Source organism: Corythoichthys intestinalis, chromosome 10 (assembly GCF_030265065.1).
Source record: "Corythoichthys intestinalis isolate RoL2023-P3 chromosome 10, ASM3026506v1, whole genome shotgun sequence".
NCBI lineage: Eukaryota > Metazoa > Chordata > Actinopteri > Syngnathiformes > Syngnathidae > Corythoichthys > Corythoichthys intestinalis.
The window spans coordinates 27,921,945-27,940,170 of record NC_080404.1 but is presented as its reverse complement, the minus strand read 5'-3'; the positions used below and the strand labels follow the sequence as shown (position 1 = coordinate 27,940,170).

The 18,226-nt window shown below is 40.0% G+C and overlaps 1 protein-coding gene across 1 annotated transcript in view; it reads right to left on the bottom strand.

Annotated features, from left to right (window-relative positions):
- Positions 1-18,226, bottom strand: part of LOC130923052 (uncharacterized) — a 35,567-nt gene that overhangs the window by 5,100 nt on the left and 12,241 nt on the right. Inside the window, exons 4-5 of the mRNA XM_057848456.1 lie at positions 14,382-14,575; positions 2,583-2,742 (exon numbers count right to left, since the gene is read on the bottom strand). Coding sequence (XP_057704439.1) covers positions 2,583-2,742; positions 14,382-14,575 — 354 coding nt within the window. The remainder of the gene's footprint in view (positions 1-2,582; positions 2,743-14,381; positions 14,576-18,226) is intronic.

The window sequence follows — 18,226 nt, the reverse complement described above, 5'->3', positions numbered from 1 at the left end:
TAATTGTATTTAACGTTACAGACATAATATGTTACACTCATCCAGAGTCTTTAGTTTAGGCTTAAGGTAGGGTTATCAAATTTATCCCGATAACGGCGGTAATTAGGGATGGGAATTGGTTGGATTTTTACGATTCCGATTCCATTATCGATATTGCTTAACGATTCGATTCTTTATCGATTCTCTTATCGATTCAAAAAAAAAAAAAAGAACAAACGTTTTGATTGGCATTGAGTTTGTTTAATCAGAAGTCACAACCTTACAAACTCACAACAAGGTCAAAAGAGGCCCAAAGCCTCAACATTAACTGTGGCAATAAGTGGCAAATGCACAAGAATGTTTAACATTTTACTGAAACATTTTTCTAATAGAAATAAAAAATATTGGTATATAGGTCGTTGGTCTGCCGTTAGCAATATGTGTTAAACTTGCAGGGGTCCCCAAACATTTTCCAGTGAGGGCCGCATAACTTTTCCCTTCTCTGATGAGGGGCCGGGGTCAATTTGTAACAGAAAAAGTGTGACGATTGTAGGAGTGCCTAAATGTAAAAAAATATTGTTTTTCAGAAAGCCACAATCAAATAACCCTTTCTGGATATTTCATGGAACAAAAGTAAATAAAATAAAAATAATAACAATTAATAATTATAACACTATTAATCAAATAGATAATAACCAAATAACCCTCTCTGAGTTCCTCACAGAAAAAGGCCAGAAAATAAATAACACTATTGAGAAAAAAAAAAAAAAAATTCAAAATGCTCTCTGGTATTGTTCAGGGGGCCGGACCAAATGTCGGGGCGGGCCGTAGTTTGGGGACCTCTGTTAAAGTGTATTATTTACCAGTATATTGAAATGCATGCCTTTTAGTTTTTATGGCTCTTTCACGCTCAAGTGGGGGCGCGCTTACGCTTCCTCACGCGAAGAAGAACGCGCTCACGTGAAGAAGAGCGAGCTTACACGCGAAGAAGAAGGAATGCGCATCTAAGCGAGTGAGCCAGTTAGTGAGAGAGGGAAGCACTGCTACGACGCTACGTTCTTTGTTAATGCTTGTAAAATATCTACAGAGGCAATGCCTGTATGTATCATCTTTTGTGTTGTTGTTGTTGTGTTTCCACTCGCGATCGGACACTTAAATGCAGTTGTGTAATGGTTTGAACGATGTGCTAATGCTAGCGAACGCATGCTAACTGTTTTGTTATTACTGAATTAGCAGCTAATCATCGCTGATTTACGTTGATGTAAACCTGTTTGTTATTGGGGACGAAATTGATTTGTTTCATTTCTATTTTTAGTTTCACTCTTCAAGTGATGGTTGAATAAAGTCAGCAAATTATACCAACGTCTTCTGTATTGTCATTTCGGAGTTTAGCTAGCTGTATAGCTGTCTCGGTGAGGACAGTGCAGTCTATTCCCTCCCGATGCAGTTATCTCCACCTTGCAATGATTGCAAGTCGTTTTGTTGTAATTTTTCCTCGTGAAGTGAAGACACACTTTCGAGCGTTTGAACCTACGTGCTGTCATTGTTATGTTTACGGCTGCAATGCTCGTGCTAAACAATCGTAACCTTTCATTTTCACCCTCTTTCCTGGTGAGGTGTAGCCAAACTTTGGAGCGGGTGGTTCTTGGCGCCATGCTAGTTTGATGCGTTTGGACAACAAGACAGTCACGACGCAATATGCGTCTTCAGGACTCGTTAAAGGGATCGTTAAGGCTTTTTCATTGTTATGTCGAGGCCTCGAAACACTAGGAACCGGTTCCGAATTGGAATCGGATTTCGATTCCCATCCCTAGCGGTAATTAATTTTTTAAAAAATGTATCACGTTACAATATTTAACGCAATTAATGCATGCGCTGCACGACCCACTCACGCAGTGTCGCGCTCAATCTGTAATGGCGCCGTTTTACCTATAGAGAGAGATAAAAGGCAGCGTAAAATGAGTAAAGTGAATTTTGGCAGCCTTTGGAGCCTTTTTTTAATTGGCTAAAGCCTTACAATCCCTCACCCTACGATTAGAAATATCATGCAATGTGGGGAAGCAAGGTAGCAATTGATCTTTTTCTTAACACCTTATGTTATTTCCCAACGCAGAGAAGATATATCAATTGGTAGCACTACGCACAGTCTTGGTTCCACTTCCCATCATGTATTTGGGCATGGCTACAGTATCATTTACAGAAAGCTCAACAAATACACTAGATGGCAATATTTAGTCACAATATACAAAGTCACAAGTCTTTCTATCCGTGGATCCCTCTCACAGATAGAATGTTAATAATGTAAATGCCATCCTGAGGATTTATTGTCATAATAAACAAATACAGTACTTATGTACTGTATGTTGAATGTATATATTCGTCCGAGTTTTATTCATTTTTTTCTTAATGCATTGCCAAAATTTATATGATCGGGAAAAATTATCGGGAATGATTGGAATTGAATCGGGAGCAAAAAAAAGCAATCGGATCGGGAAATATCGGGATCGGCAGATACTCAAACTAAAACGATCGGGATCGGATCGGGAGCAAAAAAACATGATCGGAACAACCCTAATGCTAACATTGAATGCCCTCGACTCAACTGTTTTCCTGCATAGGCAGAGCGCAGTAGTCTTGCGTGCCGTAAACGCTGATCTTCTCCAGTACTCCCCTGATGGTGGCGCAGTGTTGCTGCGGACCGCCCGGCACGGGCAGCTTGTCTTGGCACACTTCCTCAATGCAGTGGAGGTTGGCAAACTCCTTCTGCATTGGAGGGAATGAGACGTGAACACTTTAGTGTGCCAGATACACAAATGATCAACGCATTGGCTGCCATGATGCTGATAGACAGGGTGAGGCTGAACCTCTCGTCAAAGCAGATTAGACACCAGTCGGCATCAATGGCAACCAATACGTTATAAATCTACAAGTTGTCCAAAATTTCTAAGTCTACTTGAAGTATATGAAAATTTTAAAAAGTCTCTCTGCAACGACGCCACCAGATAGCGCCAAAGCAACACGAGCACAAAAATGGTCATGCTCTTTTTTTTTTTTTAATGAGTGTTTTGGTCATCATATTGAGGTACAGTATTAGGGCTGGAAGATCCAGCCAAAAAATTCATCACGATATATACAAGGTGTCCATAAAGTCTCTTTACCAATTCAAAAATTTATTAAAAATGCAATTGATTAGATATTTTATTCAGATTTGTTCTATTGTATTCAGAGTTTATTGAAGTTTTTTTTTTAACCTCTTTTAATACACTTCTACATGGGCACCATTAGTTCCACGAAGCAAGTTTTCATCATCATATTGATGTACAGTATTAGGGCTGGAAGATCCAGCCAAAAAATTCCTCACGATATACAGGGTGTCCATAAAGTCTCCTTACCATTTCAAAAATGTATTACAAATGCAATTGATTTGATATTATATTCAGATTTGTTCTATTGTATTCAGCGTTTATTGAAGTTTTTTTTTTTTTTTTTTTTTTAAACCTCTTTTAATACACTTCTACATGGGCACCATTAGTTACACGAAGCACATCAACACGGTACTCAATTTCTTGCCATGTTCGCTGTAGCACAGCCCCATCAATTGTGGCAATGGCTTCAGTAATCCTTAGCTTAAAGCAGAAATGTGAAGTAATTTCATAACATGCCAAATAGGGTCAAAATTAAAGTAATTAAACATTGTCCAACAAATAAAGCATGAAAAAATAATTTATATGTTGTATATTTGACAAAATAATCGCGTTTCCGAAGTTCGAGCCTGAAAGGGGACGAACCCGGAAGTGATACGTCACACCGAAAACAGCGATGGCAGCGCTCCATATGGCCGCCATACAAAGCCCTTCAAACAATGATTCAAACAGCGATGTAAGCGATAGATCGAGCGCAAGGGAGGAGATCCAAGTTTTTGAAGAGTTGGAGGAAGAAGAGGAGGTTGGAATTTTATGTTGGACCTAACATGTATTAGCCAGACGCTAATCAGGATGCAAACAACGTGCATAGACTACCTGACATGGAATGGAGACAAGACCCATCGAGATTACAACATTGGTAAGATATAGGCTGTTATTATTTTCATGATTTGAGGATGCAGGCATTTGCACATAATTTTATGTTTTTGTCTATCTGATGCCATTGTTTATAAAAAAATAATAATCAGACTGCATGTTCATTTTGGCAGATCCGGCAGCTCTCGTGCATATAAAATAACAATATAAAAACGTTGGGGGGAAAGAAGGAGATGAGTCGTTGATGGCTTTCTCCACTTTATTGTGGCAACAATAAGAAAACCAAATAATAGCGGACTGCCGCCACATTCTACCGCTAAGTTTTGCTTCTCGCTCATCTCCGCCTCGTCTCGTACTACCAGCTACTACTACTTCCAGTCCCAGTGTCTCTTAAACAGATCGTGCATAGCGTCTTGTTATGAGCTTTTTGTTGACAAAGGTATCGAACTGTAGGAAATGTAGTTTTTTCACACAAGCGAACAGATTACAAAGCACCACTTCAGTGTTGTCCCGAGACAACATTTCCCATGATTCACTGCGTGACTTGAGCCGCTCGCTGATTCGCTGCGAGATTGACTCAATGCCAGCACGCAAACAAACCTGCCGCTGTCAACGCTCTGGGAGGTTGCATTTGACAGCATTCTGCCGCGGTCCTCCTCGCCAGCTGTTTGCTCGCCATTCACGCTCGTTTGCATTTGATCGCTAGTCCGATACACTCCCGCTTTTTCGGTGAGGTCTTTTGTGTTTATTCGTTATTGGATTGTTTTTGTTCACCACTGTAAATAAGAGCACTGAAGCAAGTAGGGGTAAGTCGTCATTTCTGTTCAACCCGTTTTCTCCTGTTTTGTTTAGCGTAAGAAGCTAGGTTAGTGGCTGTCTTTTCTTTGTTCTTTTTCATGATCAGGGTTTAGTTAGCGGGTGGGGTTCAAGTGTAGATTGCTTTTGTTTGTTGTTTTGGCCTGGGGTTACCCTGAAGCTGCGCTTCATCCACATTTTGTACATATTCATTGCGAGTTTGATTGTTGTGTAAATAAATTTGTACCACTTGTTAAACTGTGTGGCTCGTTTTATGTTACGCCCTTCGCGAGCCGTCCTTGAGACGTAACACTAGCGAACACAACAACTATGCCACGACTATTGCCACGAGTTGGCTTTCGGCTAACGTCGCTAGCTTCTACTGTACATTCAACAACAGTTGGCAGCTCTGCTCTGACAAAGTCATCAGTCATCTATCCAAAAATCACACTTACTTTTTGGCAAATCCTTGATCATAAGCAGACCGGTTAAGGAAGCAGGCATCTTCGAAGTGTTTGAAGCAGAGAACACTACTCGATGGCGTGAAATTCATTCGCTTCGTCCGAACGAAAGATGTCCATTTACGTGCCCTACAATCCTTTCGCCACTCATACAACTTTTCGTTTGAGTGAGAACAAAACATCGCCACACACCGCCGTGGCATCTTTCCAAGAAGCAATGCAACAAACAATACTGTTCTATGGCGGACTTCCCTCGCACTTCCCGGTGTGATTTCCGAAGATTGCCGAAGAAAAGCATTTTCTTTGTCAAGGGCCTGCTATGGGTTAAACAAAGAATCTTGAAGGGTTGCGTTAAAGAAAATACCGAAAATATGCTTATAATTGTTTAGCCATTGATATTATTCAAAAACATGGTTGGCCAACCTTACTTCACATTACTGCTTTAAGGTCAGTAATGTCCCTTATCTTTGTTCGATACACGATATCTTTAACAAAGCCCCATAGAAAGAAGTCCAGTGGAGTGATATCTGGTGAACGTGGCGGCCAAGGAATGGCGTACCGCACGCAGGCTATTTTTAGACCGTGACGTCGCATCGTAAAGCGGAAGTAAAGCCAAAGTGGGACATTATAGACCCGCCCTCGCATGGACACGTAATTTGTGCTACTTTTCTCCGGTAATCTTTCAAAAATGAACATGCCGATCACGCATTGCTTTTTTGGAACTTGTAGAAACGACTCTAGACATTACAACACATGAAGGATGTTTTCTTCATACGTTTCCGGAAACCAAGAACTCGGGAGGAAAAAATGTGAAGACCGAATCAACTTGCGCGGACTTTAACACCAGCTCGGTGAATCCATTCACATTTCATATGCAGTAAACATTATGTTGGGTTGGCATGGTCTTTCAGAGGACAAAGTGGTAAGCCATTTTTATATTTTTAACTTATTTTTTTTTGCGTAACGTTGTGCCGTACTGCTTATGTCTGACAATGAATGACCTGAAAAGAATTACAATGGTATCTGACTGCCACTGTTACCGTTTCTGTTATATATATAAAAAAACAACTTTAGTAAGAGGAAAGAGTAAATAAATTACAGAATTAAGATGTGTTATCAATGAAAAAATTGAGTTGTGTTCGTTGGCTGTCACTGAGTAGCATTTGCGATCGCTACACAAAGCTAACTAAATTACCCCCAAGAACGGTAAGAGACGTAGGACAACCAGAGGATATATTAGAAAGACAGGGCTGATGGTAAAGGATAGATTGTTGAAACAGGAGAATGTCATCGTCAGTCGCGTCGATAAAAAAGCTAAAGTTATGCTTAGGTCGGCTCGTTTTTTTCGTCTTTTTCAGCCTTCGACACTTAAGCTGTCTCTTTAACTGAACATTTTTATGTTCTTCCACATCTTTGCCAGTGAATTTGGCACTAGGTACATCATTTTCGGACAGAATTGGTAGGTTTAGCTCTGTAAACATCGCCTTCGTACACGATTTCCGTTCATTTCCTATTAGGGACAAACGGTGGCTTGTCCCTACTTAGCAACAGTAGCTAATGTCATGAATATTAATGAGCGGAAGTGACGTGTTGCTTGCGGTACGCCATTGGCCCATCCCTTCCAATCCATCGGTCTGGAAATGTTTGATTGAGGAACTCATGAACATGCAGCCCCCAATGTGGTGGTGCACCATCTTGCTGAAAAATGATGGTTGTTTGAAGTTCATTCAGTTGTGGTGCCACATATTCAGTTAAAAGGTCAAGGTAAACATTTGGAGAAATTGATGTCTCGATGAAGAAAAATGGACCAATTATTCGACTGCACATGATCCCACACCACATATTCACCTTTGGGCTATTACGCTCAATTTCTCTAGTCAAGTGGGGGTTTTCTGATCCCCATATTCTTACATTGTGTTTATTCAGTTTCCCAGAAACATTACAGGTTGCCTCATCACTAAAAAAACTCGTCTGAGGAATGTAATAAAAAACTTTAATAAACACTGAATACAATAGAACAAATCTGAATAAAATATCTAATCAATTGCATTTTTAATCAATTTTTTAAATGATAGAGACTTCATGGACACTGTATATTTATATATTCATTGATCTAATATGTATAATATATACATCTTATTTTTTTTCCTGGCGACCAATCTTAAAAACTGGATTACTTTTAGTTTTAACAGAATATTGTCAGAACTGAATACTTTGCCTCTCGCAAACATAATTAAAAGAACAGAAACAACAACAAAAAACTGCACAAGCTGCTCCTTCAGGGATGATAGACATTTTTCCAATTAACATTAGGGACTCTTGCTCTATAACTATTAACATACAAAGTCAATGATAATTCTCAACAATGTAAGAAATTGGGGGTGCACATCAAGCAAAAACAAAATTTTAACTACTGGTTGCCATGTGAAGTCCCCCCCCCCCCCCCCCCCAGTATTGAATAAAAATGTTTTTCCTTTGAAATGTATCTATTGCATATGAACAAATAGTACCATGGTTTACATAAGGAGTAAAAATATTTGTAATAACCAATCACATATGCATTTGGCCATGACGCCAAACCTACAGGAGTCAGCATTTAATCAGCCCTGATAAAATAAATAAATAAATAAAAATTGGGCTTTAAGGATCGAGGCATATACTCTACTAGTATGTACATCCATAGAATATACTGTTTCTACCAAATCCCATTGTGATCTCTCCACAAATAAAAGAAAAATAGTTCTGATATTTATATTGTTGAAATTTTCAATATTCTTAGTGTAGTGTGTAGTGTCATTTCTAGTCAAAGAACTACAATTTTGCCACTGGGAGGAAGTGTAGCGCTTAGCGGTAACAATTGTAGGAAAAGCTATTGTGATAAAACTTGTTTTTGGCAGCTTAAGTTTGTGATATTTTTGCCAGCGGATGTAAGACATAAATTGTTTTTTTTGCAGCATAAAGTGTGCATACTAGGGACAAAATATCGAAATGGTGATATATCGTTATACTTTGTATCCCAAGAAGTTATCGATATGCTTCTGCAAGAATCAAGACATCATTTTAAAAAGGTGTCAATTAGGGCTGTCCCAAACGACAAATTTTCTCCCGATTAGTCAGCCGACTATTTTTACGATTAGTCGACTAATCTAATAATTTAATTTTTTTTTTTTTTTTTTTAACTAATTTAGCAATGAAATTTTTGTTGACGCTTGTGAATTCACAAAAACATATTGGAACACTTAAATTATTTATTAAAGTACAAATAAACACGAAAATAAGACTAATAAATCACAAATAAACAATGAGTTCAAATGGTGATAGAATTAACTTGTGCAAAAGATTGGAATGTAAACAGATTCAGAACACTGACTTCGCCTTTCCAACATGATTAAAAACAATTCTTGAAAAAACACCTAGCATTAATATTATAGTATAGTACTATATATAATAGTTTTATAATAATTATTCATTGCCAATCAGATTTTTCATAAAGGGTGTCATTTTAAAGTATTCTTAGTGTAGAATCTGAATTCGGAAGTACAGTATGTGGGATTAACTCCAGAAATCGCTATTTATATGACAAACATGATATGCTTTTACTTTGAAATGTTCCTAGGAAGTACGTTGGCTAAACCGCTAACTTCAGCTTTACACTCCGCAAAAAAAGCACTTTTTGTCATTGCATGTAATGTCAGTAGTAGATTTTTTCAGTCATTTTTTTCGTTTGCAAATACAGTGGTACCTCTACATACGAAGTTAATCCGTTCCAGGACCTTGTTTGTAAGTCGAAATGGTCGTATGTCGAGCAGGATTTTCCAATAGGAATACATTATAATTCCATTAATTCGTTCCACAGCTCAAAAACCTACATTAAATCCCTAATAAATACTGCTGGTACTATTACAAATTGCAATTACACATAGCAAAACAAATAAATTATAAATAAAAATCGGAATAATATAATAAAAATAATTCCTGTATTAATGTAATGAATCGGGTTATAATGTGGCGGACGTTTTATGTGCTACCTGAACGCACCGCGGGGCTGACGTGCCAGAGACAGAGAGCGGTGAGCTTGAGAGTTTCACTTTCACTTTTAATGTTTTCTTGAGAACACCATCAATTGCAGCACACAGTAGGTGTTTTGTCTTGAATAAGTTGTGAAATAAATGATAAAAACGTGGCGAATCTGGCAATTTATATGGAGATGTTACCACAATAAGAATTGTCAGCTTAATTCATAAAGACTGCCGAACGATGGTCGTCGGAGGACTGTGGAGATTTATTGTTTAGCCATTTCACGGATGCCCAGCCCACGCTCATATTTTTCTATAATTTGCATTTTCATTTAGAAGGTAAGCGTCAACTTTTTCCTTGTTTCACCACCTGTACCAACCTTTTTTTGAAACCTGTGTCGATTTGTCACACAAGAAAATCCGTCGTGCATTCGTCTGCGGTGCTGCCATGTCGTCGTATTTCGAGCTTTTCGTCGAATGTAGAAACAAATGGCGAGTCAAATTTTACGTCGGATGTCGAAAAGATCGTGTGTTGAAGCGATCGTATCTCGAGGTACCACTGTACTGTTAACCAGCAATTTTTCATGTGTAAAGTGTCACCTTTTACCCGCAAGTTTGCTTTCACGAGACGACTGCCAATGTTTTATAGCAGGCTAAAGTACCGGTAGGTTGCCTTTTTCCCCCCATTCACCTCAGTGTAGCAGTGCTAACGTTACGGTGTTTAATATAGATGTGTTTTCTTATTTTGTATGTCTGAACTTTAATTCTACAGCGTGTTGATAAGAGAAAGGAACTGGAGTCTCATATGCCATCAGCACACACGCACCAATGTATGCAAGCACGCATGCGCGCAGCGATAAAAGGCAGCCGTGAAAATTACCGCCCTCATTTTTATTTTGCCGTGCGATAAATGGACTCATTGCATATCGCTACAGGCTTAGAAACTTCAATAAAACATGTTAGTTAGTTCGATGGCCTTACAAACTGGTTGACGGCGCTTGAGGTGTTTATTCACGGCCAACGTGCAGCCAAGCTCGGCATTGAAGAGACAGGACAGAAGAGTCTACCGTCCTTTGTTTCTTTGAAATAAGTCAATGTTTTGGACACTCTGGTGCGCATTTTTTGGCTTTGTGCCGCTTTCCCCGCTTGCATACAGAGCGTCCGACATTCTGAACTTTCCACGCATAATTTTTTTTAACCCTTTATTAACCGTCGACGGGATGTTGTGCTCGTCGACGGATTTACGTCATCGATGACGTCGACTATGTCGACTAGTCGGGACAGCTCTAGTTTCAATGTCTTTAAAAAAAAATAGGAACCAACAAATTGCTACCAAAATCTTTCACCATAATAGTGTCAGTAACATTCAGTAACTAAGGCTGCCTTGCTCGACACCTAATCCATTTAGAAACCAGAGCATTCACAGTCATTCTGTCAGATTTTCAGGGCATTTATAGGTCACTTGCTGTTCATTTTAGGGCATTTCCAGGTCATTTCCTGTTGAGTTTGAGTCACTGCCTATTCATTTGGGTGATCCCCAGGTCACTTCCTGTTCTGTAACACAAAATGAACAGGAAGTGACCCATAAAATACGCCAAAATCAACAGGAAGTAACTGAAAATCAACAGGTTACCTTACATAACCCAAAATTACCTCATTGCCTGGCATTAGCTGCCACTACCGGCCATAGATGTTCAATCCGTTTGAAGTGGGAAGGATGGCAGCGACTGAACAAATGTTCATTCGCTGCCACCCTCCCAGTTAAAATGGATTGGACGTCTACCAGTGATAAACTCATTCCAATTCACAGCAGAAGCTTGTTTTTAGTTCATTAGTTGTTTTTAGAAGTTGGGGGTTAGTTGGGGGTTGGGGTTACTGCTGTTTTTATTAACTGTTATCTTGCAAATCACTGAAAAGCCAAAAGGAAAAGAAGGAGATTGAAAAAATACAATTTTGAATTAAAATAAGTTTCTCATGAACGTCTGGTGACAGTATGTGAAACACATTAGCTTAAATCATGTGTAAAACCAGTTTTTCTTGGTATGCTTTATAGGTTACCGTAATTTTCGTAGTCTAAGACACTTTTTTCCTTCATTTTGAATCCTGCAGCTTATAGTCCAGTGGGGCTTATTTGTTGATTTATTTGGGTTAATAGGCAACACATGCCTCCTCGCATGCATTGCAGCGCTAAAGATGTAAATAACAATCTATATTCTATGCTAATTATTTGTTCAGTTACTGTTCCAGTTGTTTCAATAATTGCTTGTTATGGTATTTGGTCATACTTTATTTGACATTGGCTTAATGAGACTGTAATATTTATGACATGACACCGTCATGGGCATTACTGAATGCTTATGACGGATGTCATTAAGTGTCGTCCGGGAAATTATGTTACGAACGAAATTTATGTCCAGTTTGGATCTTTTACATCTGTTCATAAGTGAGATAATTTGCCGGATAACACTAAATGACATCTGTTATAAGCATTCATTAATGCTCATGACAGTGTCATGTCATAGCTATAGTTGTCTAATGACAGTTTTATGGCGCCATTGTCAAAAAAGTGTTACCATATACCATAACTAGCAATTAATGAAACAACTGGAACAATAGCTGAAGAAATAATTAGCACAGAACATGAATTTTGATTGTTATTTACATCTGTACCGCTGCAATGCATACTAGGTCGCATGTTGGACGACAACAATCAGTGTTTCCCACCAATGAAATGAAATGAGAGTGTGGCGGCCCGCCACAGTCTCGTTTGCCCCCCCCCTCCCCCCGCCGAAAAAAAAAAAAAGATAATCAGATGCGTCAGTCAGCCGATTACACAGCTGTAGCCCACTCCACTCTACTTCTCGCTCGCGCGGGTAGTAGAGTAGCATTTTAGAGTAGTATTTTATTTAGTTATTTACTTAAGGCCGCTTCAAACTAGCGGCAGCCGAGTGGGAGGAGTTCAGCGGACACCTATTCATTGTGTATTGTAGCGTAATGTTCGTAACTATGCAGCCCCCCCCCCTTAAGAGACGCAAGGGGAACGAGTAGGAAGAATGGGAGAACGAGCGAGATAGCGAGAGACAGCGGTCGCATGTCGTAGCCGCCCGCTGTTATTTTGTTATTGTTTGTCTTTATTATTGTTACCACAATCAATTGGGTAAGCAAATACAGACTTCTCTCCTTCTTCCCCATATCCGGGGCATTACAATAGTTTGGATCGGACTTTTCGGCGAAAGTGAGCGGTGGACGGCCGTCTTGGACGGAAAGCAAACTTTGATTGAACTTGCGCGGAGAGGCGGGGCCCAAAATAAAGCCTTGCTCTATATTCAGAGCGTTGGTCACAGTAAAATATTTATTAGTTCAAGCAGAGTAAAATGATACATATTCACGGTACAAGAACGTCGTTTCCGTGTCCACCGATTGGTAAGAAAAGGCTGTTTGTACGAGTGACGTGTGGGCGCTCCCGTCAGAGGGGACATTTCGCGTGGAGTGGCTATTTTTCGGCACAACACCGGCGAGCCAACTTCAGACAATTACGGCTGACGAAACTTTGATAAATGCGCCCCCCCAATTTCGCGAGCTCTGGGACACTCGAAAAATGACTCTCATACCTCTCCTTGCTCAGTTAATGGTACCTCGATATGCGTTTGTGTGGAAATTTAGTTCACGAACAACGGGGAAAAAACTATTCACCTTCTCACCGAATCAAGTAAAACTCTTTACACGGCTATTAGAATTCCCCCAGTCCTGTAAATGGGTCAGTTGACAGAAGGACTGTTATTGTTGTGGTAATGTAGTACTTATGAGGGTCAAATAAAAAGGACTACGACGGTGGTCTGAAACCCGCGGCTCTCGGGCCGCATGCGGCTCTTTCTTCGGAGCTTTTTTTTTTTTTTTTTTCTAATGGAAAAAGATGGAGGAGGGAAACATATTTTTTGTCTTAATAGGATTTCTAGGAGGACAAACATGACACAAACATTCTTTCAATTCATTAATATTGTAATGAAGTTAAACTTGTGGTGGCATCGTACAACAGAGTAGTCACGTGGTGCGCTATAGGATCCACTGCAGGGAAAATAAACATTTAATCATGAAGGCTTATTATGTATTTCTAGCCAACTTAGTCTTTTCTATAGTAGGCTAATATAGCTAGTATCGATAATTATAAGGCTTGTACAAAGCTTTTAATTTTTTACTGCTCCAGACATACTGTATCAGTTTGTTTGTTTTTTTTTTTTTTGGTGGGGGGTCAAATATGGCTCTTTCAACAGTTTGGGTTGCCAACCCTGAGTCACTACGAGATGCAAGTCGTACTATTGCAACAAGAAAAAAAGTCGCATTGCTACATAGGGTAACGTAGCGTTACGTAAAATTCGCCGTGGCACGACATGGCTAGGCTGTCCGATTCCGATGCAGCCCACCACCACAGTTTCAAAAAATCCTATGGGAAACACTGACAATGTTGACAGCAGGTGGCAGAAGAGGTTGAATGTCTCACCCAGGGGGGTAGTCATGGCCAAATGAAGCTTCTTGAAGCAATGAAGCTTTGCAGCCAATTGAATTAAGGTTTCATGGTGGTTCATTTGGTCTTATGACAGTCATATGATGCCGCTGTCAAATAAAGTGTTACCAGTTAATTTCTTTTGGTGTAAATATCCCATAATACACTGAGGATAGCTGCAGCTTATAGTCCAGTGCGGCTTATCTATCAACAAATGCCATTTGGTGGGTGGCGATTTATAGTCAGGTGCACATTATAGTGCAAAAACTACGGTAGGTGTAACTGCCAAAAGCAATTTTGTCTGCATTTCTGTGGTTTTAGGAGATTTGACCCCCTCACTCTTCAAAAAAAATTCTGGCTCCAGGGCGACATTCACGTCAGGGATTTTCAACAAGAAATTCTTGCCACTTTCACCCTTAGCAAGCAGGCATTTGAAAACTAAATGTATTTTGTATTTTAGTGCACACGATGTATAATTTTCTTAGTTTTGTAAGTTTAGCATTACAGTTTCGTAAACTGCTTGAAAACCACAAACTTTGGACTCGTTAATGTTACAACTTGTCTTAGAGACCACCACACAGTTTGATAACCACCATCTTCAGAGCTCTACCTCATCGAGGGTGACGTCATATTTGAAGATTGGCAGATGGTTGTCCGGCTGCTCGTGTCTCCTCTTCCTCTTGCGTCTGGAGTCCAAGCGGCGAGGAAGGCCATGTTGGTATATCAGCCACGGATGCTGGAAGTTGAGAAGCAGAAAGTGGTCCTGCTGTTCAAACATGGTCACAGGTGGAAGGTCTAAAGAACCTGCACGGGGGGAAAAAATGTCAGTCAATGTCAACATTTAGACTCAAACTCCTTCATATCTGGTATGCACAAAACCAAAAAGCAGGGTTTCCCCAACACATTAATTATTGTGGCGCACCGCCACACCAAAATAAAAATTGCCACGTCGTGCAAAAGAGATTTTTAGAAATAAATGAATAAATAAATAATTTAAGGCCGTTTCAAACTAGCGGCAGCCTAGTGTGAAGGGTTCAGCGGCAACCTATTCATTGTGCATTGTAAATGGTAAATGGTGTTATACTTATATAGCGCTTTTCCACCTTTCAAGGCGCTCATTGTAATGCCCGTAACTCTGTGAGGCCCCCTTAAAGAGCATACGACATGAGAAAAAAAGTCTTAAATGGCATTATTATGTGAATTAGAATCATATTTTGAGAGGATTCGACTATATACAACAATTTAGCAAAGCACAGATGACGAGAAATTAGTCTTTTAATTGGCCGGTTAGCCACGCCTACCATTATAGGGCTTTAGCGTCCACAACAGGTGGATGACGTCAGCGGTAGACTGGGCTCATCGGTTTTACTATTCAGCCCATTGAGGGGGAATTATTCAGAACGAGGAAAACGCGACGAAGAAAGCCGCAAAATGTCATTGTTTCAGTCTCTCTACTCCAATATTTTTACAGAATATTCTTTTTATCCAAGTATTTTTCCCCAATAGCTACATAAATGGCTTGAGAAGGACCAGTCAGCCCGTCGAGGGGGAACTATTCACAACGAGGAAAACGCGACGAAGAGAGCGGCAAAATGTCATTGTTTCTGTCTCTTTACTTCAATATTTTTACAGGATATTCTTTTTATCCAAGTGTTTTCCCCAATTGCTAAATAAATGGCATGGTCATGACAAATAACAGTCTAGTGCTGAATGGAATATGAAATAACAAAAATGCATTTATTCAGGACGACATGGCAAAATTACTCCATAATGGTCAAAACTGTCGACCTCACCTTTACTGTCGCACCTCCTGAACGATATTTTATGAAACCTAAATCGGACATATGTCATTTCCCTTCCCACCTTCGGAGAATGTAAACAAACCAGAAGGCGTGACAGCTAGCCGACATGCTAACCCGAACCGAGTGATGTTTCAAAGTCTTCGAAGCGGAAAATCACACATAACTATCCTGGATTATTTGACATGACGACCCGGTTGTCGATTGTCTTCGCGGATCGGCAAACCGCCCGGCGGAGAGCAATTTACAGTTCGTTCCCCGGAGAAGGGTGGCTGGAGTTGTTGTGCAGCTAACGTGCTGCTGCTAATGAGCATTGGGAGAGCTTTTTACATGCCTATCAATGATCAAACGTAAGTAGTCCTTCATTTAAAGGAAGTTTGTTGTGTTTACTTTGTAATCGCTGTATTCGTATTTGACATAATACAAAAAAAGATGTTTACTTACTTCCTCATAAGTCCAATGGTCCCACAGTAAATATGCACGGTGAATGGGAACCTTTTGAAACTCCAAAAAGGCGCATACGCCTCTCTCTCATACAGAATGATTTTTCTGCAGCCGTTTGGCTGGAGTGATGCGAAAAATAAACGTATTAATCCGCAAAATCAGCTGAATCCTTCGTCCTCATACACAATAGTACACTGTAGCGTGAAGAGGACGTCTTCTACCGTACACGTCACAGCGCCCTCCTCCTCAATGCAAGACCAAAGCCGGAAGTCACTCATTTTCATGGCGCGGGATTCAAAAAACTAAATAAAAATAGCGATCGCTTCCACACACATCCAAGCGGCCCATATCATTCAAGGGCATAAAATACCGCGTGTATTATAAAATAAACATGCTTTTTTGTGTCACATTCACTTTAAGAGACATTCGGACGAAGAGCTATGACGTAGAGGGAAGCGAGATAGCGGTCGCATGTCACGGAAGCCCGCTTTTATTTTCTTTATTATTGTTGCCACAATAAAGTGGGTAAGCCAATACAGACTCCTCTCCTTCTTCCCCCATCCGGGGCATTACAGTATTTTGGATCGGACTTTTCGGCGAAAGTGAGCGGTGGACTGCCGTCTTTAATGGAAAGGCAAGTTTGAATGAATTTGCGCCGAGCGGCGTGTCAGAGCGCCGCTGCGCTAATGTGTCAACAACGCGTTCAATAGCAGAGCGGCATATTGTATCTGCTACCAGGCTGTTTCAACGGACGGATATACGCAATCACGGCTGACGAAACCTTGATAAATGCGCTCTTTTTATCCAAGTTTCGCGAGCTCTGGGACACTCGAAAAATTACTCTCCTTGCTGAGCTAATTGGTACCGCAATGTGTGTTTGTGTGGAAATGGAGCTCACGAACAACAACAACAACAACAAAATATTCACCTTCTCACCGAAATTAGTAAATCTCTTTACAAGGCAAGTAGAATTTCCCCCTACTCCTTGAAATGGATCCATTACAAGGGCGTTGGTTTGGTCTCAATATTGGTAGGGATGATATAACAGCATAACCTGCATGTGCACTTTTTGCTGGGGACGGACATTACCGTAATAAGATCCAACAGACTGGGTGAACGGGGGTCAGGCCTACATTTCTCACCACCAATTTGAACCTCATTAATTGATAGGCTAAATCAGGGGTCAGCAACCCTGGTCCTCGAGTGCCACTATCCAGCTTGTTTTCCATCTCTCCCTCCTTTGACACACCTGAATCAAATGATCAGCTCATCAGCAAGCTCTGCAGGAGCCTGATAACGATCATGATTATTTGATCCAGGTGTGTTAAAGGAGGGAGGCATGGAAAACAAGCTGGATAGTGGCACTCGAGGACCAGGGTTGCTGACCCCTGGGCTAAATTATCAATGCAAAAATAAATCTGTATTGACGTACCAACTTTCACACTGCAAATTTAGAATGTTTTAATACAATGATTTTTCTGAAATCTATTCGAATAATTATCTCCATCTTGTTTTGAGTGTTAAAGACTAGTTAACAGATTAATGGGTCAGATTATTCAATTTACTTTAGGTAAATATTGCCATTTGTTCTTACTGGGCCTATACATCTAAAGGTTGGTCATTTTTCAACAAAATCAAGGGGGAAAATGCTTTCAAAAATAGCTGTCTGAAAATAATCTTAATTCAAGAAATCTGAGTAAAATTTACTTAAAGCACTGGCAGATAATTTCACTTATTTCTAGTAGATTGAAAATTTAGTCATCTGCCAATCAAACGTGCGTTTGAAGGGGAAAAAATGGTGTCAGCGTAAGTCTGAACACAATGAATGTAATTCATTGAATAATGGTAGGGTCAATTCTATCCTTACAAAATATATGAAGACAATCTAAATGACCTCTATAACTGAACTCATTATATAATGCAAAAAGGTTGCTTAAAGGGTATGACGACACCTGGGGAAATGCTAATATTCCATAATTTATCCATCAACGCATGCCTTTTGAATTCATATCATGCCACTTCGTGTAATTATACACATCGCAACACCAGGAAAATGATAGAAATCAGGTCGATTGTCAAGCTAAAAGGACCCACCCCCGAGAGGCCGGAAATCTAGCATATTGTGTGCGTGACGTCACTATAGGGAAACAACCGGCTCAGTGCTTAGTACTGAATGGCGGCGATGATGGCGGACAATTTTGTTTCTATTTGC